Here is a 24,879-nt window from a genome sequence, read left to right as displayed (position 1 = left end):
AGGTAGGATGGAGAGCTGGGGGTCACTGAGTGAAGGAGACACCTCATTTGTTGAAGTCTAGGGATTTTGGTTTGTCCTGGGCACAGAAGACTTGGAGACAAGACTATGTATCCAGATGCCTCAGCAGCAAAAGCTGTATATAAAGCTGATGAAAGACTCAAATTAATTTGAGTTAGGAGGCTTGATATTTGAGTAAAAGATAGTGTCAGAGTGAAAACCACTGAATATACTTTGTCAGCCATGCCACTGTATTTATTCTACTAATATATTTTTTGTGCCAGGGAACACAACCAACAGCCTTTTTCTCAGTAAGGGTTCCTGAAGGATTAATTTGACCCACTGCATTTTGCAGGCAGCCCCTGTCCTGGGAGCCTTCCGACTGTAGCTCCACAGCTCTCAGCTTGTGGCAGGTGATAGAAGCACAGAGAGAAAAAAAAAAAAAAAAATGCAAGTGAGAGCCCCAGGCCAGGATAGTGCTGGCAATAATTTAAGCCCAGCTCAAGGTGTGTGCAAATCAGCCAGTCAGTGCTATGCCTTCCAGTCAGGGCTTCATAATCTCATTTGCATCCACTCCTCCAACTTGTTTGCTTCATTCTCCTTCCCTAGTGCCACCAAGAGCCCTGTGCTGCATCTTCAAGCACAGACAGCACCGAAAATGCCAGTGAAACACTACAGCCTTACTGCTCCTACCTCAAGGTCAACTTGCAAGCACACTCATTTGAAGGGGCAGAGGCAATCACTTTAATGTAGCCACAAGGGGAAATGAGGAACTGGCTCTTAGCTAGATAAATTGTTGTGATATCATCATCAAGCCCAGTGAAGGAAGAAAGCAAGGCAATGGACACCATCAAGGTTAGGGAGGCTGTATTCAGGCATTAAACACACAAAGCAATATACTCACCTCAGTGAAACTTAAAACTGCCAGAGATAACAAACAGCAGACAGCAAATCAGTCCTTCAGATACCAAGAGAAACTTCTGAAAAGCAGTCATTAATTTGGCTACTGTGATGAATTCCTCCATGGTGAAAGCAACAATCCACTTCACTGCTTCACTGATTCATTGCCTGGAAGGCCATGAAGAACACTGTGATAATTTAACCTGTCTTCCTGCATAAGACTTCAGCTAGCAGCAATCTTTTATAATGCCTTCAGCTGGTAGGAAAGGGGTGGTTTTCATGAAACAACATTTTTCATACCTTTGTGTGCAGCTGTTGCCTCATTCCATTTCTTGTAGAAAGCCTCCTCCCACCTTCCTGCATTGGCAATGGAGAGGAAGCCCAGTGGCAGAATCACTACAACTGGGCCCTATTTTGCTTTCTTTTTGTACTCAGAGAAGTAGAGAAACATCCCACCACCAAAAGACAAGCTCAGCAGAGCAAACCTGCCTGTTACACCAACAAGGAACAGGTTGCAGCTGCCAGATGCTCCCAAGCTTTGCATGGTGATGTATGTAACTCTCACACCAGAGATGCAGCTCTTTATTCCAGCATTGCAGTCTGGGACAGACACAAGCACAAGGTTCAGGGGAGTCTGCATCTCCTAATGGTTATTCAACCACTACATAAACCTAATTCTTTTCGTTCCTTTCTTTTTTTTATTTTTCTTCTCTTTCTTTTCTTTCTCCTTCTCCACCTATCTGAAGCAGCAACTGCTGAAACATAGTTTCTGCTCCCCAGATACGTTTTCACTGCTTAGCACTCCTTCAGCTTTTCTAGATAGCTCAAAGACACACGAAAGCCTTTTACTCACTGAAGCAATGTATTAAGTCTTTGGACAAATCTGCCTTATATGAGACCTACAGAACTGAAAATATCAAATGCCTTTATATAGAGCTTTACTCAGAAGCACTATTTGGTATTACTTGGTTTAAAGATAAAGACACTGGAAATGTCCACTATGCCTGCCTGTTGATGGCACAGGGGAAAAAATATATTGCTATTTGAGAATATTTTCATCTGGCTTTGGAATTAACAGCTGTACTGGATCCTGAAATTTCTTCATCTGTTAGACTGCAATCTACTGAATATCCATATTTCATGCCAAATTATAGGTTTCCCTCAGGCCTTTTCTCCCTTAACCACTTTAATTTTTCACTAGTGAAATTGCCTCTTGCACTCTCTACCTGTTCTCTTTGGCTAAAAGCTCTCCTGGTCTTCAACAAAATTTCCTCTCCTCCATAGACTGTATCTCTTACTTTCTCAGTATTCCAAGTAAGTGACATAACTAATTTTGATGTTGGCTACTCTTATTACAGCTTTGAAGAAAAGGAGCTTGTGGGTACAATAATTCATTAATTTCCTGTTTATTGCCTCAAGTAATAGAACATGTTACCTCACCTAAGCTAACTTACACTCCTAGTTCATCCCAGCTAAACCAACCATAATCTGTTGTGACAGAGCACTTTATGGTTTTGCCTTGCTTTTGGTACTGAAACCCAGTCAGGCACATCATTACCAGGAATTTTCCTTCAATGGTGCACATCTACAGTTCTGCCAATTGGTATCTGTCCCCATCTCAGTGAAATTTCTTAGCTGTTTAAAGTGATGTCATGAAAGCTGTGTTATGACTCTGCTAATGAAGAGATTCAGCTTCTGGTGACTGCAAAACTCCAATTGCCTTAGGATGTGTATCAGCAACCAGTGCCACTTAAATTCATCACTCAAGACTAAAATATATTTATAAAATGCTAGAAGAGGCTGCATTTCAAAATAAAATAATTTGCATTAAAAGAGGCAAATATAAAATCTAATTTCCTGTGCTGTCTCACTGTTCACTGCAAGTTTCAATTTGAGATTCTCTCCTGCTTGAGTCTTTTTTTGGGGGTCATCCCCCACATGGTTTTTATAATGAGATTCAAGTACACACTGCAGCTTTTTCAAATATTTGGGACTAACAGGATCTGTCTCTCTCTTCCCTCTACTACTTACACATCATCAAAACAGAAATTTAATTCTCTTTTGGACAGCTATCACTGCATTAAATTTGGCTTGAAAAGTCAGTGGAAAGGGACACACACATACAGAGCATGTAGGGGTGTGTCTCATAGCACAGGAAATCAGGCTCTGTAAAATGGAAGATTACAAGGAAAATAAGCCACACTTCCGTTCACTGACTTGAAACTTCAGAGATTGATGAACATAAAAAGTTATCTATTTCTATTGGTCTTCACTCTGGATGTTGCAATTCCTCAGAGATCCTCTGAAGTCACTGGATTTGCATTCATTAACACCAGTAGCCTATTAATTCCATATTTGTAAGGATGTATGTAAGTTAAGGAGTTAAGAGAGCATCTCTAGATCTGCACTCATGACCATAGACTTGAGTGTGCATGAGCACATGTATACTCAAGTATCACAGAGTATTCATAGGGAAATATCACAACAGCTCCTGTCCCAAAGGAGAGATGTGCACCTAAGCCAAGACCAAAGTTGTACCAAACTGGAAAAGGTAGAGCTGACCAAGAAAAGATGGGGAGTGCAAACCATTGTTCTCCCTCTCTCACACAAGCTTTCAATAGTGGCTTTCTGATGGGCCACTTGAATGTCACCTCCACCCATCTGAAACTTGGCCAAAGATCTCAGTCTTTCTTAATTACTGCACAACTCCATTAAAGCTCTCAGTGGAACCGATGAGTGAATGTCCCAGCTGATTTTACTTCTTTTATTTAAAAAAAAATATGCACGCACTAAGTCTATTGAAAAGAATTTTTAAGAATTTTAATCATAGCGAATGTGTCTGAACTGTTCTCATTAAAGTGGCATTTCCACCTATACAAAAGACAAGACTACAGAGGTTGACCTACAAAAGTACCATGTATTAGAACAGGGGCAGGGAGAAGGGGGTGGTTAGAAACTGAGCAGCATTTGAGACACTTTCTAGGGCAGACACAGCAAGCAGAGAATGCTTCTCCAGACATTCTCATTTATCCAGCACTTTGATTTCACACTTATAAAGTAAAAATCTGGCAAGGTTTTGACATGGTGGCCCAGCAGGTTGTGTATCTATAGAGGCTGGTTGGCCCTTCACAAGAAAAAAAGGGGGAAGTTATGGAAAACCAAGTGATACATGTTCTTGCCTCTGAAACACATCAAGGACTTCAATTCACAGGCACTGAATGCTGCCAGTCTGCTTATTTAGCTAGAATATAATTAATGAGGACCGAGGAGGGAGCCTAGGGAAGGCAAGAGACCATGTAAAATGGAGTGTAAAACAAGGAGCAGAGACAGTGGCAGAGCTCTAGGAGAGCCATGTAATACCTGCCTGCCCGAGGCTAGACTCAACCTTCCAGCTTCTGGTGCAACTATTCTTAAAATAAGAGACAAGCCTTCATTCAGCTCTTGTTTTAATTAACACACTAAGTAGGTGAATAGAGACACACATCTTCAAAGTTGGCATTGAGACAGAGAACTAGCTCTCACTTCAAAGCTGTGCTGAGGACGCTTCAGCTGACATAAAGACTGTTCAGTATTTTTCCTTTGCCTTTTTGTTTTAACACCTGTCAAAGTTTATTTGCCTTCAAAAAAAGAAAACAAACCCAAATCATCCAATCATCCTCACTCCTCCCTATCTCCCCTAGTAATACAGAAACCTTTGCTAATGGGGATAGTGCAAAGACAGGCCCTGTGGGATGGGCTTTTCATGTCTCCTTTAGGTTATAGCTCACTTGCAATGTCTTTGGAGCAATCAGGGATACAGTAGCTGAAGTAATTTAAACAGATACCAACTGCAAACAGCGCGAAATACACATTGGGAAGCTGTCAAGCAGCAACTCGAGAGAGTCTCTCTGTGTGTGCAGCCAGTCCTGCCCTCCTGCTGCTGCCCTGTGCTGCACCAGCCTGTTGGTCTGGAGCACAGGGGAAATGCCTTGCTGTAAGGACTGCCACTGCTCCCTCTGCTCTTTCCAGCAACCACCAACCACATCTGCTCTCTCCTGGGACTTCAAAAAAATTTTTCTTCCCAGAGGTCCTCTGCTAAGCAAGGTTTTGTCTCCAAAACAGGGAGCCCAGTGGGATTCATTTGAAGCATAGCTGAAATTCAGGGGCACCTCTGCTTTCTCCCAAAAGAGTTTAAATAGATACAGAACAGATGGTATAAACGTGGCCTGCATGAAAAACAGCTCTACTCTTCTTTTTGTTTTTCTTAGTGTCTGTTTTTGTTTTTTCCAAAACAATTATAAGAAAAAAAGAAAAGGTGAGGGAGGAGGGGAAGGATGAGAAATACTTTTTAGAGACCTATGCAAAGAGCATCTGAGCAGCACATTAACCCTCAGTGCAGCATCAGACACAGTGCCCTGCCACAAGGCAGGTTACTTTAGGACTTTCCTCACCTGAAGCTGACTGTAAGAGCAGCTCTTCTAGTTTGCAGAGCACCTGATGGCCAGAAAAGCTTTACATTTCTGTCAATTTGGAAAGCTGAAGGAATCTTGCAGAATTTTACAGTTTCTTTTAAAGCTTAAAAGTCCAATCTACAACAGAGATTTGTGGTGGGTTACATCCCATCACCTGGTTCAACACCCATCCCAAGACACCTCCTTCCTCTGAGCCATGAGGCAAGAACAGCAGGGTAGGACAGAGCCTGGACAATTTAACCAAATTTCCATTTCCTTTAGCAAAAGCTGAGTCATTCACCAAATCTAGCATTCAAGAATCTCTTAAGGAGGTGGATAACTTGCCCTTAAAATCTGTAAATGTTTCCCTATCAAAGGCTGGTTGCTTTAGATCCATAAAGTTAGGGCTGCCACTGCATCCAGGACATACGACAGATCCTCAGAGCCCAAGTCTGCTAACGGCTCTAAATGAGGCATAAGACTCAAGTTTAGTCTCAGAGAACTGACAGTCACCACTAATTCCACATGCACTGCTCTGTGTGCTCAACAACCAGAAAGTCCAGGCTATGCACATTTCAGCAGGCATCTTAAACTTAATAGGCAGCACGGGACATTTCATCAAGATTTCGGTGCTACTGCAGTTTTCAGCTGTTAGGAGGTTCGTGAGGTTTGACAAAACAGAAGCACATACACACATTCTGAAACTCAGCAGATCTAATCCAAGCTGTGAATATGGATTTTCTTCTTCCTTATCTCCCTCCCTCACCAAAGGAAGTGAAATCGCAAAATTAATGTCACTGATACACTGAACCAAAAAAAAACAAAAACAAAAACAAAAACAAAAACAAAAAAAAAAAAAAAAAAAAAAAAAAAAAAAAAAAAAAACCAAAACAATGACAAAGAAAACCACCCCAAACCTAAAACTCAACAACCAAACAAATAAAAAAAAAAAAAGAATTATCCATTCATGTTAATAAATGATCCTATCTTAAAAATCAGATTGTGCAAACAATCTCTAGTCTCCAAGTTGCTTTATCTTGTTTTGCTGTTGCTTTTTTATTCTTTATATTCTTAATATTCTTTATTATATTCTTTAATATAGCCCAAATGTTTTTGGCATTTGGGCTATATTAAAGAAACAATAATCCAAAATACTGATTCAGAAAGAACCTATGATAGTAACAGCAGATAATGGGGTATTGCAAATAGAACTTGGGAGCCCTGGAGACGTTCCTGTTTCTGTGAAGTCTTTTACCAGTTTCACCACTGAAAATGCAGTAGAAATTTGTAGTCACTCATTCATACAGAGTTAAGTTTCTCCTTGCAAATCTGTAGGGAAACAGGAGGGCCCCAAACAAAGGGCTGAAGAGGAAACGGGAGACAGCATGATCCTAAGGAAGCAGCACAAAGTGATTTTTAGGCTGCTTGTTACAATGGACAGAAGAAAGAACCCCAACCCAAAGATGTCAAGCATCAGCAATAACAGACAGTATCTATGGTATTAAAAAATATCCTCCTTTATGCACTACTCCTGACATTTCTTCTCTCAGTCCCAGGGGTTTGCTGGAGCTGCTGCATGTTTGTTCTGCCTGGATGGCTGCCGAAAGACATTCAGTGTTGCAATCCTTTGTTTATCACAAAACCACACTCCTTGCTGGTAACATTTTACAACTCTTATCACGCTGTTCAATCCAGCTACAACTGTCCAAATCTTGTCTTCTCTAAACCAGGGGAGGTCAAAAAGAAAGAACACACTGCATCCATTGCAGTTAGCTGGTTTAGCAAATAAAACCATTAAGCAGGGATTCAGTTTTATCAACCTGTAGGTTTAGCAAATCCCTCAGCATTTCAGCATAGCAGAAAAGAAGTGATTAGAATTCAATTTATTTCTCCCAAGCTCTTTAAAGCATCATTGTTCTGGATTCCTAAGGTGGGTTTTGGTGTGGGTTTGAACTGCAAGATTGTGGGGTTTTCCACCATACATTAAGAATGCACAGCTATGTTGCAATAAGCAATTAAAAACAGGAGCTACAGAAATTAAAGCTTTTAGACTCAAATGCTTGAAAACAGCTGCCTTGTTACGGTATTAAAGAGCCTCTCCTAGTCAATATTCTTTCAAATTTCAAAATAAAGCTTTCCCCAAAGCAAAGCATTTTACTTCAAATGTTCCTTAAGAATTCTGCAGGCTAGACAAGCATCAAGAAACAAATACGTGAATGTAAAGTCCACCTCTGTTCAAGAAAGTATTTAATCATCTGTGACTGAATCCCTTTGGCTTCCTCAGATTTACTACTTTAGTGATTTGTCAGCATATTTTCTGAATTGTGTCCCCAGTATTAAAATACATTCTGTAAGCAAATCTTCAAGAAACAGCTGCAACCATTATTCAAAAAAAATTAAGGGAGAATTTATTAATTTGCAATTCAATCAGCAAATTGGCCGTACTTGGGAACTGATCTCCCTGTTATGCTCATAGCCAGCCCCATGCGTCTATCACATGACAGACTGCTTTGACAGTCTTGTAAGAGTCACCAGTTTTTAAATTCTTCAGTGAGATCATACACTTTACAATGACACCTGAATTCAAACCATCTTGCAGAAGATGATTTTCCCCCTCCTCCCTCACCCCCCAATCTTCAGGCACATCCAGATTTCTCTCAAGCAGATGCAAGTCCCAGTGGTTCAGATCAAGTCAGGGCGTGCAGGCATCTATGGGCAAAGCTTCCCAAACTGATGAGTGCAGTGACAACACACACTCATCTTTTTATAACTCTCAAGATAGGAAGGTAAATAACCTTCAGCCTGAAACCACTCAGGTTTCTCAGTTCAGTTTAAATTTAATCTTGAAAATCAAGCCAAAAAGCTACAGACCCCTAACCTAATCCTACTGTTCCTTTTCAGTGCAATAACAGTACCAAATAGCCACTTCTTTTGTTTTCAGCTTCTCAGATCTAATAGGTTCATTAAGCCCTGTTTTCAGCTGTTTGGCATTACCAACTTTGTCAACTTCATTATTTGTCCTGGAGACACACATGCAAAGTTTTTACTTCAAACAATGTGACTCAACTGCACACATTGAGAACTAAAGATTTGGCTTTTTTATCCCAGTTTCTCCCCACTGAATTCCTGTTTGGCTTTAGTCCAAGTCCAGAGCTTCAGTGATGATTCAGTAGCCTAAAAAAAATTCTGTACATGCATCAAGTCTTTCAGTGAGGTAGAAAACTGCACTTTTGAAATAGGCTTTGAAATAGGCTTCCCATCTCAAAGGTGTTGAATAAAAAGCAAGATCTGGAGTTTCGGTGATATCCCTGAGACACAATTTGACGGATATGACATAAGCAGGCCACTGCAAAACAAGCCCAGTAGATGTTTTTGCACATAAAGATCTGAATTTCCAGGCTAGTGTCAAATCTTGTGCTCATTTTCAGGTGTCCTTTCTTTCCCCACCCACTCTTCACTCTTTCAAACCAGTAAGGCTGAGTCTGTATGTTGCCTTCCAGCTTGCAAGAGTGTTCTATGCAGTCCTGTTGCAAAAGAACTCCAGTTGATCTTACAAACTAAAAGTCCAGGCATCTGGTTTTTGTTCCCTTTTGGGTGGCTATTCCAGCCTGGAGAAACAGAGGAATGTATGGTTCCTCACCTGAACTCCAGAAGAGGTGTCAGCTGTGGAGAAGAGTTCCATCCAACAGCAGAAGGAGTTGGTTTGTGGGGGACAGCTCGGAGGGGGTGACAACTCATCCCACAGGAAATCCAGGTAGCCATAACAAAGCCTCATGTTACCCAGCTATCCCAGCACCATAAAAGTACATTACCTTCCTGAGACAGAGGAGCCTGAGGCTCTTTTATCAGCCCTCTTGACTACATGAGCATGTGCTGTGTGCATGCTCCTCCAGCATGGAAATGCACCCCCATGCTTGTATGCATAGGTGCTGTGCTCCATGCATGCCCATGAATTCCCATTTCATCCCCATGATTGCATGTCCCAGTATGAAATGGATGAGCAAAGTGAAAACAGACTCATGTAGATCTGAAAAGGGACTGTGGGATGGATAGGAAATGCTTTCTTCTGCCAGTGGATCTTAACTAATCCCTTGAATTGACTCTGATATTCAGGAACATGATTAGCACAAAAAATTATAGGATTTAGAACTACAATAAGAATATATTGAAGCACGAGACAATGCTTAAAAATGCATTTTCTGAATATTCATTAAGCATTAAATTTCACTGATCTTGGAAGGTTCGTTTCTTCGTTAGAGATGCTCAGGGCAACTTAAGAAATGTCTTGAAAACTGTTCAACTTGAGGCTGAAGCAAGAAGCTTTGCTTGTTGACACAAGCAGGCAAGAGGTAAAGTGACAAAGGGAAAGAACATAACAAGCCCAGCTGTCAGGCCTACAGACGCTATACAGCACCAGAAAGGTCACTAACATGTTCTAAATCCACTACATTTACAGACAATCTTGCTTATGGAAGCTCTTGCACAAAAACTTTGCCTTCAGGGCCAGCAGATCTTTCATCAGCCTCCCAGATGTTGCTGGGATTCATTTGCTGCCATGTACCTTCTTCCCTCTCTTCCCGCTCCATCCACCCATGGGAAAGGTCTGGGAAAAACAAACCTCAAGCCACACTTTCTGGGCAATTTGGATAAGGAGGCATTTCAACCCTAACACTTACTAGAGAGGTGTTCACTTGACATGTAAACATCTCCTGCAGTAATCATGCAAGTGTCTCATTCCCAGAGGCCTCATTCCCTGGGGTTAGTTAGGCTGTGGATGGTGGGTACAGATCCATTCTCCTGAGTGTGAGGAAACAACATCCTCTGCTCCCTGGCATTGTTGTGAAAAGATCCAGACAACACAGGCTCAGCTCAATTTACGTGACAGAGGGGTGCCTGGAGCTTTTGGTTCTGAGACATCTATGCAAGTGCTCAGACCATGTATTAATTGTTTGGGTTTGGTTCAGCCCTGCTGTGAATGTAACAAAACCAGTGTGTAATATCAACCATCTCTACCTCCAGAAAATCATTTGCACTATCAAAAAAAACTGGCTGCCCATGGCTCCAGCAATCATGCAACTGGGAAGGGGCAGCTCAAGAAAAGAGGGAACCACTGTACCAGTCTGCACAACACAAGCTTAAGTGAAGGCCAGCAATCCCTCATTCCTATGAGCAAAACCTTTACTTAAAATTTTTAATTTTATTAAAATGGGAATAAAGCTTTGTGGCTCAGTAGTCATCAGCTATAATTGCCCTTTCACTATTTACCACAACCCAGACTTTACACATTGCCTTTAAATGCTGAGTGATGAATTTCAGCCAGTCCCTCATAAAATATGGAGCAATTCTGCCAAATTCCCTTCTACACTCTTCATTTGATGGCAAAATAACAGAGGAACCATAATTCACTTGCTATCATTCTTTTCCTGCTAACATTTTATTCAGAATGAGCTTCATTAGTAAAGATGAAACTTTGGACTCATGACTGCTCCATGTTTACAAAACATACAGGCTCCTTTACATCGTGGTTAAGCATGAACAATCACTGAACATACAATTTCCTAAAAAATCCTGCATACCAAAATTGCATATTTTGAATTTTTAAAATTCACTAAACAAAATTTCACAGAGTGAACCCTAAAGTCTGTTTGCCAGCAAAGCACAAGCCAACAATGGAAGTTGGGACCATCCAAGAAAAAAAAACTGAAGCTGGACCCCAACGCACACATCCTTCCTATTAAACAAGCAAATAAATACACATTCATACAGAATAATGTGCTCTAAAAATGCAGGTGCTTGAATAATTACCCACACATTTTAGCATAAGTTTTGGTTTCTCAAACAGTACTGGGTCACAGTAAGCTTCTGTCTTTCTTTTTGGTGGAACTGGGCAGTAACTTCTTACTGGACACCAGAGAACAAAAGCTAACCTGGAACCTGATGATTTTGGCACAAGTCCCAATGTGTTTCTCCACAAAGGAAAAATTACAAAAACAAGGCTGTTTTTTTAAAATAATAATAATTTTTAAAAATTAGCAGTATAACTTTTTAATGCCAGGTATTAAACCAAGGAATGAGACAGACTGCACTGCATTTTTAAAGCAGTATGACTGTTGACATACTTGAGAAACATTTTAACACTGTACATTACAACAAACTATTTAGTTCATTTCTACACAAGTCAGCAAAAAAGCTAGGTGATCGAACATATATGAGAGCTGCAAATTTAAAATTCTAGTCACCGTCCAAAGCCAGAACAAAAACTTTTCCAGAACTCTTATTTATAAAAAGGAATGAACATACACACCATGCGTGTACACGCAGGCAAAAGTCTTGAGGTTTTACTTATTGCTCTTACACAAGGCTGTGAGCAGGCAAATGTCTGGATCAGAAATTAGGTCAAAACATGCATTTCAGCAGGCACAAAAGTACAGGAAATTCATATTAACAAAACAATGTACTGTGTTACATAGTACAGGATGGTATTCTGCTAATATAACACTTACATCATTAATTCCGGATAAACTCCAGGTCTGCCTGTTGTATAATGTGTTATGCAGTGTGGGTTTTTAACCTAATTTCTGATTCCTATTTTATTCTGCACTCTCCATATGGAGATGAAGAGGGCCCCTCTTTGCAATGCCGGAGAATCCTTGGCCTCAAGAGCTTCAGTTGGGCAGGTATGGCTGGAAGGAGGTAACGTTACCACCACTGTGTCGCCAGGACCTGCTCCTTGACTGCCTTGTGGTTTTGTGCATTCACTGATAACTCAGACAAACAAATGCAGAAGCTGGTGCAAATTGCACCAGTGCTATTCTCGGAGCATCTTGCACCTATGCCATAAGCTTCTGGCACACCCAGCAATTGCTACAGGATAAGGCAGTAGAGGGTCAAGTCCTGTGTCTGGTCAGTTCCTCAAGAGTCTTATAAAAGGCAGGATTTTTTGTGAACTGGCTTTCCTTTACACAATAAGCAGCATAGCATGGATGTCAGTAGAAATCTGGCTAGCTACTGGCAACAAGAGACAAGCACGTTCACAAGACACATTTGGGAATACCTGGTGTTCCCTACTGCAACCAAATGAAACATGCTGCAGAGAGGTGGCCATGTAATTACAATATTTGCAAGCCAAGTTCAAGGCATACTGCACATGGGCTTTGCACAAAAAAGGCATTGAGTGTGTTATCTGCAGACTTTTTTCTTTTTTTTTTTCCTGTGCTATGCATACAATACATAACAGTAGATAAAAATCAGCACAATGGTTCCTCTCCATACATGACCAAACACACATCATCACAACTACGCACTCTATATTCTACTCTTCCATTAACAGGAATCAAGGAAGAAAATGGTGGTTTAGAAACAGGGAAATAAAGAAATCCAGCATGAAGTCAGAGGTACGTCCCTGACAGAAGTGTGAGCTGAGAATGTTTATCGTGAATCAGCAACTGGATTTTGTGACAAAACCAGAAAACCAAGGAAGACTACAAAGCCAACTTGGGCACTGCACAGTCAAAAACTTTGTTATAATATGGCATTCAGCAATCTCCAAGAATTAGAAAGAGCAGCAGGTAGACAAGAGGACGTGTTTCAGGGATGTTATGCCTTGAACTCACAAAAAGAAGCAGTGCAAATCAACAGGTTTTTCTGTCTTATTAAAGGTCTGCCATGTGCCCCTTGATCCAATCCCTAAACCTCACACAAGTTTTAGCAATCAGACTTGCCAAATACCTAAATTCACACTGGGCTCTATTTTACTTATGAGCAGTACTACTAAAGCTAGTGGGACTGCTTAGAGCAAGGTGCTACCACAGTGAACATTCAGGAATTTAGCTCTTCCCAAGAAGTGAACTGCAAACAACTGGGGTTTCATGACAGTCACCGGTGGAGGGAGACATTTCTTGTGTTTGTTTTTCAAATCTGTCCTTATGAAATCATCTACATTAGTAAGACTGAAACATGGGAAGAGGGTCTGTTACACTCATCCAGACATTCTGACACCAGGACAGCCACAGCAGTTTAGGAGGGGTGGCCCACTCAGTCAGAGGTTAGGCTGGCCTGGATTCTTCTCAGAGATATGTCACTGCCTCTTACTAGATAACTGCATACAAGAGTCCCTGGTCTCAGTTTCAATGGTGAAGCTTTCTTAGAGCAACACCACTGTCACACCACCCATTAGCGCACAGTTGCAACTCCTAGGAAAGTGGGAGACAAAATAGGTCTAAATTCTTCAAAAACAATTAATTTTTAAACCTAACCTGCAGAAAAAAAAAATTAAGAGCAGTATGTTATCACATCCTTGCAGGAGTCCTAGGATTTCTCATGACCCATTTCTTCACTAACAGCTATGAAGGCCAGGTCATCAGAAGTCTGAAGCCAGACTGGAGGTAAAACACCATGTCCAATGTTTACCATGCAAAGCCATCCTTCCCAAAAAGCTGATTAGGCAGAAGTGTTTTGACTGTGCTTTCAGGTATTCTTTCTAGCCCACTTTGAGTCCCTTCTTGAAAGCTCTTTCAAATAAAAGATGCTGGAAGTACCACTTCCCTGTAGTTGAAAGAAAAGGGGAAAAACAGAGGCAAAAAAACAGACGCCAAGGAAGGAAATGATCACTTGTAAAATGCTTCCTTTTAAAAACTATCGTACAACTCCCTAACTTGGTTTAATTAATGCTCCATTTAAAACATAAAATGCTTTACCAGCTAAATGATTTCTCCACTTTATGAGTCTCCCTCCCCCCCCTCATTAAAAAATAATGCATGTGTGGACTGGAATTGAACACCTTGTACAATTGTGCACCAGTTCTCATTGAATTCTACGTGGAGCAGTTTTGATTTTAATACACTGTGTTTAAAGAAGAGCCCATACTGTATACTTCACAGTATAACCAGCTACATGGAGGTCCTTAATCTCGTAACACAATAAAAAAAGATCACTGTGAAGTTGCAGTCCCTTTGATAAATGGTTGCGGTGACACATGCAGTCCTCCTCAGTGCCACTGCCGCCAGACTTGGGACATGATTTTCTCCACAGCCTGCCGAGAGGCCTGAGGCCACCCTTCTGGAGACCACTGCCCCGGTGCACAGCGTCCTGCAGTCACTGGGGAAAGCTGCACGGAATTGTCTCGCTCAATACCACCATCACCGACCCAACCTGATCCCCGGGGGAGCGCAGCCCCTGCCGCCTCAGCCGCAGGAGATCACCGTGAAGCGCTTGGAAATGCACGACATGTTGTGGAGGACGATGCCCAGGAGGAAGACCAGGACGCAGGCCACCAGGATCACAGTGCACACCCCTGACCAGGTGGAGCTTTTCACAGCACCTCTCCGGTCCGGCTCCTCCGCTCCCGCCTCAGCGGGAATGCCGCCCTGCAGCGGCTGCTGCTCCGCAGGGATCGTCACCACCGTCAGGGACTTCTGCTGGCTGCCGGGCAGGAGACGGCAGCCAATGTCTCCCGGCAGCAGCGCCCGCTCCTTGGAGAGAGGCAAGGGCAGCATGTAGCACCCATTGCTGGGGAGTTTGATGAAGACGGGGGTGTGCTCCGAGGTGTGGGGGATGGCGATGACGGCGATCACCTCGGGGTCATCGGGCAGCTGGGACACAGAGTACCCCGGAGGCAGCTTGGTGATCCCACGGCACCAGGGGCAGCGCAGGTCCTTCTGGCTGGTCCTCATCTGCTGCAGGCACACGGAGCAGCAGGTGTGCTTGCAGTCCAGCAGCTTGGGCCGCCGGCGGGGGCTGTAGTAGTTGAAGCAAATCTGGCACTCCAGCAGAGAGTCCTGGGATAAGGTCTCCATGGCGGATGATGCAGGGAAGCGTGGCAGGTCTTGAGGTGAGCCTCGCCCTGACACTCCACAGGAAAGGGGTAGCAGCCTTCCCACCACTTCTCCTCAGGGCAGCACCCACCCTCAAACACTGCTTTTCTTCAGGGCAGCAGCTATGGAGAGCACAGGAAAACCCCCAGCTTGAAGCTTTCAGTACCTGAGACAAACAGAAAAACGTGAAAGAACAGGTTACTCACAGGAGCCAGTGGGAACAGAAGAGTCCAGCCAAGGGAGAATGAAAACTAGCACAGACTTTGTTATCTGGTGGGAGAAGCAAATTTCTTATCCTTCACTAGAAAGCATCTTCCCACCATCTTCACCAAACAGCCCAGCGGCAAACCTTCAGGTCAGTCATTAGTACTATCACTAGATTTCTTTTTTTTTTTTTTTTTCCCCTAATCTTCCCAGCAATCAAACGCCCATCAACCCATCAGTCCACCACTCACAGTTATATTTCTGCCCATAACAAAGGTGCCTGTATAGTTCACTAGCCAGGTCCCACAGCAACAACCTCCTGTCATATTTTCAGGACTTTTCAGTCCTTCCTACACCAACACAATTGTTCTCATTTAATCCTTTAAATCCCTGAGGATTTTTAGCTATTTGGCCCAACTGCTAAGTCTGCATGAAACGTGGGGGAAAGAAAAACTATGTTTAAATGGAAGCATTTCCACAGGCTCCTGAACTTGTGCCTGTGCACAAATGAGCAACCAAGCAACTATACTGGAACACCTACATTTGCACATAATGAAAAAGAATGGTATCATTTTCAGTCAAATTAACTGTTTGCCCAGTTACAGCTTGTTTGAACATGGCCCTCTGAAACATAAACCTTCTCACTAACGAAAACTTCATCCAAGACAAAAGGCTCTGTTTAGACCCAGGACCACTGAACACCACAAAGAAACAGAATAAAACAGAAAAATAACAGAAGCAAAGATAATACACTAAATTAAAAGCAAGTTAAGTTACTAATCTTGTTCTAAATCCTTGCAAAGGGATTCCCTTTGATATTTCCATTTTCCCACTTACTACTTACATCTTTGCCAAAAAAAAGGCATTTGTGTTTACCTGCAAAGTGCATAGTTTAGCTTTGATTTTGGTAACTCCAACCCAATAAATACGAAGGGGTGACAGTTTTAAAACATTTTACATTTACTTTCTTTCTGTGTTTGAAGAAGTATCAGCCTGAATTTGCTTCCAGAGAATAAAGAAAACTCAAAATATTTGCAGGGTGACCTTTGATCTTCTCTTATTGCAATGTTATGGCCAAACGAGAGTTAACACCCAAAGACTTCCAGTTTTCAGAAGACTTCCTTCCTAAACAATAATTTCTTGCTCTACTCTCTAGATTATAGCAAGTAGGTTGCAACATACTAATCAATGGGTGATATCAGTAAAACAAATATTGTAGTTTAAGAAGAGAAGGCAGGCATAGACATGGGGTTTGCAACGCAGGACAGCGCCCTGGACCTCACAGTCCTGTACCCTGCTTCTGGCAGTCACCGGTATTTGAACAGGGAAAACAAAATTCACGTCATCTCTTCAGATGCTGATGGCTGGTATCACCAACACTGGCAGAACTGGCCCTGCTTGCTGATTTTGTAACAGCAGTGGATTTTGGCTCACAAGATGCTTCAACAAACACGCAGTGATAATCCTGACTCGGGAGGGAGCGGGGGTTGCAGATAAGAAGGCAGGAGCTCCTGAAACACGTACAATGACGGCAGGGGGAAACTGGCACACGCTGTCCTCCAGCACTTTTGGGATGCTTTATCTGAATGTGGCACAGAGCCCACTGCTGAGAGAGACCCCCACCATCATGAAGCCCACAGGACACCTACTCCACATCAGTACCATGTTACACAAAGACATCAACAGATATTCTGTGTGCTGCTGCAGAAGGGGCTACACATCTGCTGCCTCTGTGCAGGCCACACTGAAGGAAAGTGGAAGAAAATGAGGAGAGGTTTTATCTTCCTTATTTCCTTATCCATTACTATCTCCATATCCCTATGGTACAGGCACACATAAAGGAAGACTATCAAGAAAGGAGCTGACATGATAATAGACTAGCATGCAGCTGAGAGAGAAAAATGAAAGAGATATCCATGATGCTGGGCAATTTCTGGCTGAAAAAAGAAAGTATTAAGAGACGATGGCTAGAATAGAAATTAGTTACAGAAACTTAGAAAAGAATCACTAAAGCTACCAGATCCAGTTTTCAGCCACAAGCAACCCAGCAGATTTGCATTTTGCACAGCAGTACCCATACAAAATCTGCAGTTACAGACCATCCAAGTCAAAGTTGAGCTCAGACATTACAAGATACAACTCTTATCTGCTCTATCTGCAAATCTATCAAAAAAACCTCAGGTACCACAATACTGCAGTATTATTACAAGAAAACTTCCCAATGCCTAGAAATTCAGAAATTAAGGCTTATCACAAAATCATAGAAGAGCCACAAAGATCATCTGGTTCCAGCACTCCTGCTGTGGGCAAGGACACCTTCTGCTAGACCAGGCTGTCAGAGCTCCATCCAGCCTGGTCTTGAACACTTCCAGGGATGGGCATCCACAACTACTCTGAGCAACCTGTTCAGTGCCTCACCACCCCCACAGTAAAGATTTTTTTCCTAATATCCAACCTAAATGTATTCTCACTTAAAAACCATTTCCCCTTGTCCTGTGACTACTCTGGCCAAGGACAGAGTGGAGGTACTCCTTCTGCAGATGTAAATCAGTATCTCTGCAAGGTCAAGATTGGGCTTACCACCTACGTGACAAACTGTTCATACTTTCCCAAAACATCTCAAGTAATAATCAGAGGTGTGGATAAGCAGTAATGATAAGCAGTAGAGAGGTTAGTATGATTCCTTCAGAACATAACTAAAGACAAGTTAAAGAGTAGCCACAGCCATCTAACCCCTTGGCCTTTGCTGACATTGCCTTGTTCAAAGGTTGGACATGTAGCTTCACAGGTGCAACGCAACTTTATTTCCAGCCACACAACCCCCTTGCACTCTGACACAGCTCAGTTTCAGGATAAAAGAAAGTCAAGCCATCACCTAGGAGAACTAAGAATCTATTTGAAAAAAAATTGCACTATGTACCTAAGAAGGAAAAATCCATGGGAGCTCTCAGTACTCTTCTAACACTTCACTTCAGTAACTATGCCAAGAGAAGCAGGTTTCCACTTGCACAGGAGACCAAGCTCTTTAGTTTGTGCTCAATGCACCCTCACACTAGCTGAAGGTACTGAGCTGTCACAGGTGAACAGCTCATTCAAAGCTTACTCAGACTGGACTCTTCTCTGGGCCTCCAGCACAAAGATGGAGAGGCAGCCAGGACTGCACATGAGGGCACAGCTGATGTCAAGTATCAGCCAAAACCTTTGTTGTGCCATTTGCTCTCATCACACAGTGACACCCAAGGTGGGCAAAGGGACTGCTGACAGAGAAAATAGAGAAAAAGCAGAAAACACTGTCAGGGATACCCACAGGTCTGCAGAAGTGGTAGCACGTGTGCATGTATGAATAGGAGCACACAGGTGGAACAGGCACTAGGGACTATAACAGAGAAACCACACACAGAAGCAACTGCAGCTACAAGTAGTGACTGCCTGCCACAAATCTGACAGCAACTGGAAGTTCTTCAGGGCTGAGACCTAACTTGTAACACAAATAATAACTAACTGGAAATGAAAATCCACAAGCTCCAAAACTCATGTGTCAGAAAGGTGCAGCAGGAGCAAAGGAAGCAAGAAGAGACAGGCCATGAAAAGAAGCCTCTCTGCCTGCCCTGCACTCTCTTTCCCTTTCTGTACATCTGCCCAGTATCTATAAGGTTGCTGCTGGCTGGCAAGGAGAGGAATTCACAAGCAGTTACAGAGACCCAGGGAGAAACCTGCAAAGCTGATGACTCCTGCAGCAGCCAGGTGGCTGAGAACGTGGCACAAAGATGCACCTTGCAGATCTGGGCTGCCCTCACCTCTGCACAATCTCTGAATTTTTCAAATTATATAACTCAAGAGCAGTAAGGCTCTGAAGAATAAAGCAAGTATTTCAGCTGTTTGTCAGTCATGCTACCCGATCTGCCAGTACACCAGAGACCACATAATGACCCAAGTTCTCTTTGTTTGGGTGAGCCAAAGCATCACCTTCCTACTCCTGAAGAAGCAGAAGGAGCATTTGTTGCTCTTACTATTGACACCTTCCCAACACAGTGTGGGGAGGTGTGCAAGAGGTGAGCAGATGAAGGTTGCTGTAGCTGTGACAGTGGGAAGAAACCACAAGTTAGCTCTGCACAAATGCTAACTACAAACTGGTCCCCAACTGGCCAGGTCAGAAAAGACAGCTATTTTGGGAACCAAGTGCAAAGACACTGAACATCCAAGCCCAGAGCTGCATATAAAGTCAGAGAACACAGTAATTAGTAACAAATCCTTGCCTAGCAACACGGTATTTTTCCTATGTAAGGATATAGCTCCTGTGATATTAAGCAATGGAAACCACAGCCTTGAAAGGGTGACACTTTCACTGAAGGACTCAGAACTACCTTAAGACATACTTCCTAACTTCCTAAGGGCCAAAATTATATTAACTTGAAAACCCCAAAAATATAGTTCAGTGATGCCTGTGGAATCCAATACAATTCATAGATGATTAAACATTACATAACATTTTAAAAGGCTGGCTCTGGGGCATGCTGATGTAGTTAACTGATCACTGAGAGAAAGCCTCAAAAACTTTGCACAGACTTACACATGGATTTAGGCTGTCTACTTGCCATACAGCAAGGTTATAACAGAATTTCAGCAAGGCAGTGCATCGACAATACTTCACCTTTACTGCGCAAGGTTCATTATGTAAACTCCCCAAACACATTAACAATTCTTTGGCAGTATTACTGACTATGTATGATTTATGAAGAAGAAAGAATCATTCGTTTCAGGTGCCCTTAGGCTGTAAAGGAGATGGGGTGAGGAGGGAGTGCTGTTCTCAATAGGAGAACTAATTGTAAGAATCATGTGCCCACAGACACGGAAGGAAATGTGTGCTAGAGTCACTTCCAAAAAGATAATTGGAAGCATTTCTGCTACAAAAATTCAGCATCGGTGAACATTTTTTACAAATTCACATTTGGACAAAACACACGGGTTACTGCAAATGCCCAGGATGTACTACCTGATTTCCCCTGAATATCCTTCACTAAATGATCTTATTTATTTTTAGGCAGTTCTGTAGCACTAATTACCATAGTAACTGAGAACAGCACAACGAACAATTAATTTATTCATCAGAACACCCTTGTTAAGAGACAAGTATTATCATCATTATATTCTTTCATCATCTAAGGAAAGAAGTGCTGAGAGACGAAGCGGTTGGTCCAAGGTCATGCAAGCACCACCCAGATTGCCTCAAAGTTTCTGTACAATTTCATCGCAACTCTACTTTTCACCTCACGAGCCACAAGGCAGAGGTGACAGATTCTTTTCTGCAACACAGCTCAGAAACCTACACATTTTTCTCCACCTCTTTCAGCTGGCAGCATCCCCATGGGAAGCCTGAGATTTGGGGGGGAGCTTTCATTAAACATACCAACTTTTTCACAGATTATGAAAAACATGAGAGCCTGTGCCCTAGAAGCTAGGTATTTTCACAGTCACAGTTCATTCACCATGCAGATTACAACTGAGAGACTATATGTATTTTGAGGGACATAAAGCTAACAATAAAACAACAAAGTAAATCCATTCTTCTCTCTAGAAATACCTGTTCTACAGTAGCCTTCCTGTAAGCCAGGCAGCCTCCACCCACCATCCTTTCTATTTCATTATTCACAACTGCACAGAAATATTGCAGGAGAGTATTTTAATTTAGCCAAAGCCTTAGCCAGTGCAAGCTGTCACTGCTCCTTTGGCTTTAGTCCAGCCCTTGCCAAGATGAGCATCTTGGTATACACAGTCCTGAGTGCATAAAGCCACAAAAAATAAAGCTGAGTGAAACTGAAATATGAGTCTGTAATCCTATGAACCAGCACCAGGGGATCCATGCTGATGGCAATAGATGGATCCTGCTGTGGATGATCCCAATGGTACACATCAGACAGAACAGTTTGTCCTGCCTCTCAGGCAGCTGAGAAATCAGTGGTGGATCACAAAAAAGAAGCCCAGTTGCAAAGTATCATTCCACAGCATTTACCTTAGAAATTGTCACCAGCCAGCCCTAGGAAGAGGAGACAGAGGAAGAAAGGTCACCTACAAGAATGTAATGAGACGTAGACATTTATGGTCTTGGAGCAAAAACAGATCAGGTGAAAACACTAGCCTTTGGTGTTTAGAGAAAACAAAGAGAGACTCACATGCTGCTCCGTGCTCCATCTCACATCACTAGCTGCGCTGCTCCCTCTTTTTATCTGCAAACTTTGACACGTCCACATTCCCTGCCTCCAAAGACCTTATTTTGGTCAAATATGACCAGGATAAGCTGCACTTTGTTCCAACAGCAAACACTACTAATCACCTGCAACATGCCAGGTCAGCAAACATTTCAGCGTGCTAAGGCAGAACAGTACAGCTGTTCTGTATGATATGCTCATCAGACAGTTTCACATGAGGCACTTTACAAGTGAAAAACATTATCTGAAATTAAAATATTCCACAGAAATATGCCCATTTCAGACAGGCAGAGACAGAGGGTGGACAGCTTTCCTGCCTCTCAGCAGCCCTCTGTGCAGGTGATCCTAAAGGCCAGGTGGTGGGAGCATGATCTGCTCCTCACCAGCCCAACTCTGGTATATCTGCAGGTTTTTGACAAGGTCAATTATCAAGCTGTCCCAGAGCTATGGTTCTCTAGATCTCCCAGTCCCCTTCCATGCTGGCAGAGCACTCCCAGGTGCAGCTCTGCCCTGCTAAAAGGAGTGTGATGGTACTTCTCACCATTCCTGCTGTTTTAAGTTTCCCTTCTCTCCATGAGGGGTCCACTAGCAGGATGAAAGACCTGACTGTGGTATGACATCTGAAAACATTCCAGCACAGGATATAAAAAGGTTCCTTGCATTTTGCAAATAAACAGAATCTCCAGCATTCAAAGCATCCCAGGGGATGATGCTCATTTCTACAGCCCACTCTGAGCACAATGCTTGCAAGGCTATTAGCACTTCCTCAGTTTTGTTGGCTGCTCTTAATTATGCCTGACTCACTTCTAAACCCCAGGATGAGAGGAATGAAAAGCCAGGTTTTTCCACTACCAAGTGAGAGACCCATTTGCCATTCAAACCAACGCTGTGAAGAATGGCAGTGGAAGGTGTGGTATGAAAAGAATTCTACCTCTCAGCCCTGAATAAAAGTAGCACTAGTAGCTATTTATGACCAGGATATAAGGGGCAAGTGGTTAGGTAGCTGGCAAAGACAGATTTAGAAACTGCTTCCCTAACTTAAAGTGTGGTCACAAGTTAAGTCACTGAGGCCAAAATCCCACAAGATCCAGGAGGAGCTACTGGTGCTAAACTCACACTCAGTAACAGCTTTCAAATGCAATGTAACATCCTCTTTCTAAGGGATTTTCACTTATGGCAATATGACATACTACTGTGGCATTCAAACTGCTGAGAGAGGCATGATGCACCTGATCACTTAAATTATAAATTTTACTCTCCCACTGGAGCTTTGTGCTTCATCTGCCATTGACAGAATTTGCCTGATACCTAAATAGAAACTTAATTGACAGATTCTTGCCTCCCTCCCCTGAGGATCTGGTATTAGACTTACAAAATATATCATCAAAAAAATTAATTTTAAATAAAGCTCAAATGCAGACTTTTCTCAGTGATACAGGTCAGAGGGTAACTGAGTCTATTAAGACACTAGTCTATAATTACAAGAGAGTGCTACAGCTTTCCAAGGTCATTGAGTGGATTTTGATAAAACTAGGATAAAATCTACCTGCCTATGGACGCAAACAGTAAGGAAAAGAATCAATGCTCACACGTTCATACACTGCATATACAATGCAAAAACTGCAAACTCGATTTCACACTTACCTCAGGAAACAAAAGCCCTTCAAATGACAGTTTTAATTTCTGTGCCTGCTCTGTGCCCTCACCTGCTTAACATGGTTTCTGCTCTCTGCACTCACCCAGCACAGCCTCCCCGAGGATGTGACTATGTGACCCACCTCCACACAGCTGCTCTCAAGGCCTCGGGTTTGTTTTCTTCAAGTGCAGGAAGGGATTGTTTCACTTTTATTGCTTCAGAAAAAGTGAGGGGTAAAGCACAACAGGCCTAGGGGAGTCAAAGTAATACATCCTTTCACATTGAAACAGATAGAATTAAGAAATTGGAAAATATTTTGCTAAAAGCCCCACAATAATAAGTAAGGAAATTCTCTTCTTTCATAGAACCATAATTGGTAGAATAAGGTCTGAAAGATTAGAAGGGCACAGGGAGTTTTGTTCATCTTTTTACCTTTCTCCTGCAATCCTCAAGGTGGGCAGCACAAAGGAGTAAAGCCCCCTATCTATCAACAGAGAAGACATAACAGCTGTGCCAACGCCAAACCACCACTTCCAGGAGTTTATCTTCACAAGAGAGGGGAAGGTAGCCAACTAATATGCCTCCTCAAGGTCAATGGCTCTGTCATTTTGTAATGCAGACAAATCATGATCTTCATGAAGTTTTGGCCTCTGATAAGCACTACAGCTACTCCAGGTCACAGCACTGGTCATTCATGTTTGTAGATTACACCAAAAGGAACTGGAACTGATCCAAAAGCTCCTTTCTTATTGGAAACTAATCATTCACCCTGTAACATTCTGTCAACTAGTAAAATTAATACTACCCTGCTTCCTGGATTTTGGGATGAGTCCAACTCTCACCGCAAATACGGATCACAAGCAGAGGTAGATCAAGCCTGAACTGCATAATATTGATTATTTCCTATTTCATGATTTATCTCTCTGTCTTTAAACCAGTAAAATCCTCTGAAGAGATGTAGCAGGCTACACCAGATAAATTACTTCCAATATTTTTACAAACCACATGTTTCTACCTGCGACTATACACTCCACAAGCTCCAGTTCAGACAAGTTATGAAGCACACGACCTGCCCTTAGCCAGGGAAGTTAATGGGATGACACACGCTCCTCAGGTCAGTTGCACATTTACATACTTTAAACACGATCCATCAACACCACCAATACAGAACACGGTGCCAGAAGCCACAGGCAGATCAAGGTAATTTTCAAGTGCTGACACCTTTGCTTCCCCTACACCGCGCTGAAAAGGTGTGATCTGGAGAAACACAATGGCAACCTTCCCAAAATAGCTGCAACTAAACAAACTGGTTATGCATCAACTATCCCAACCAGTACACTGTCACATAAAGCTCCAGCATCATCAGATGAAACTGCAGATAGTGGTGAGACAACAATCTAACACCAGGAAAGGCTCCCAGCTCTCTCCATGCCCATGGACATGGGCATCAGCATGCCCATGACAGAAACAAGACTCCCAAGGATGGACTTCTGGAATGAAGCCTAGGACAGAGTGAGGGGTTTGCACCAAATCTCTCCATCATATGAACCAGCACTGTTTTCAGATAGGAACAGCCTTGCAGCTAAGCAAAGCAGTGTTCTCAAGGGCAATGATTGTAACTCAGGTTAGCACTACCACAACCCTCTCTGGTGGGCTGAGATAAATTACAGCTCTGGGACACTGAGCTCAGAGCT

The 24,879-nt window shown here is 42.6% G+C and overlaps 1 protein-coding gene and 1 long non-coding RNA gene across 3 annotated transcripts in view; one reads left to right on the top strand and one right to left on the bottom strand.

Moving 5' to 3' along the window:
• The window catches only part of LOC310908529, a 470,346-nt gene that overhangs the window by 366,725 nt on the left and 78,742 nt on the right, over window positions 1–24,879 (top strand). The window lies entirely within an intron of this gene.
• The window catches only part of RNF152 (ring finger protein 152), a 40,622-nt gene continuing 29,827 nt past the window's right edge, over window positions 14,085–24,879 (bottom strand). For both annotated transcript variants that reach the window (XM_083865593.1, XM_083865594.1), the window contains exon 2: window positions 14,085–15,305. In XM_083865593.1, the coding sequence (XP_083721719.1) occupies window positions 14,510–15,121 (612 nt within the window). In that variant the 5' untranslated portion in view covers window positions 15,122–15,305 and the 3' untranslated portion in view covers window positions 14,085–14,509. The remainder of the gene's footprint in view (window positions 15,306–24,879) is intronic.

This window comes from Zosterops lateralis (genome assembly GCF_965231275.1).
Source record: "Zosterops lateralis genome assembly, chromosome: 1".
In the NCBI taxonomy this organism is placed as follows: domain Eukaryota; kingdom Metazoa; phylum Chordata; class Aves; order Passeriformes; family Zosteropidae; genus Zosterops; species Zosterops lateralis.
The sequence above is the reverse complement of the archived record's forward strand: the minus strand, read 5'-3'. Positions and strand labels throughout refer to the sequence as shown.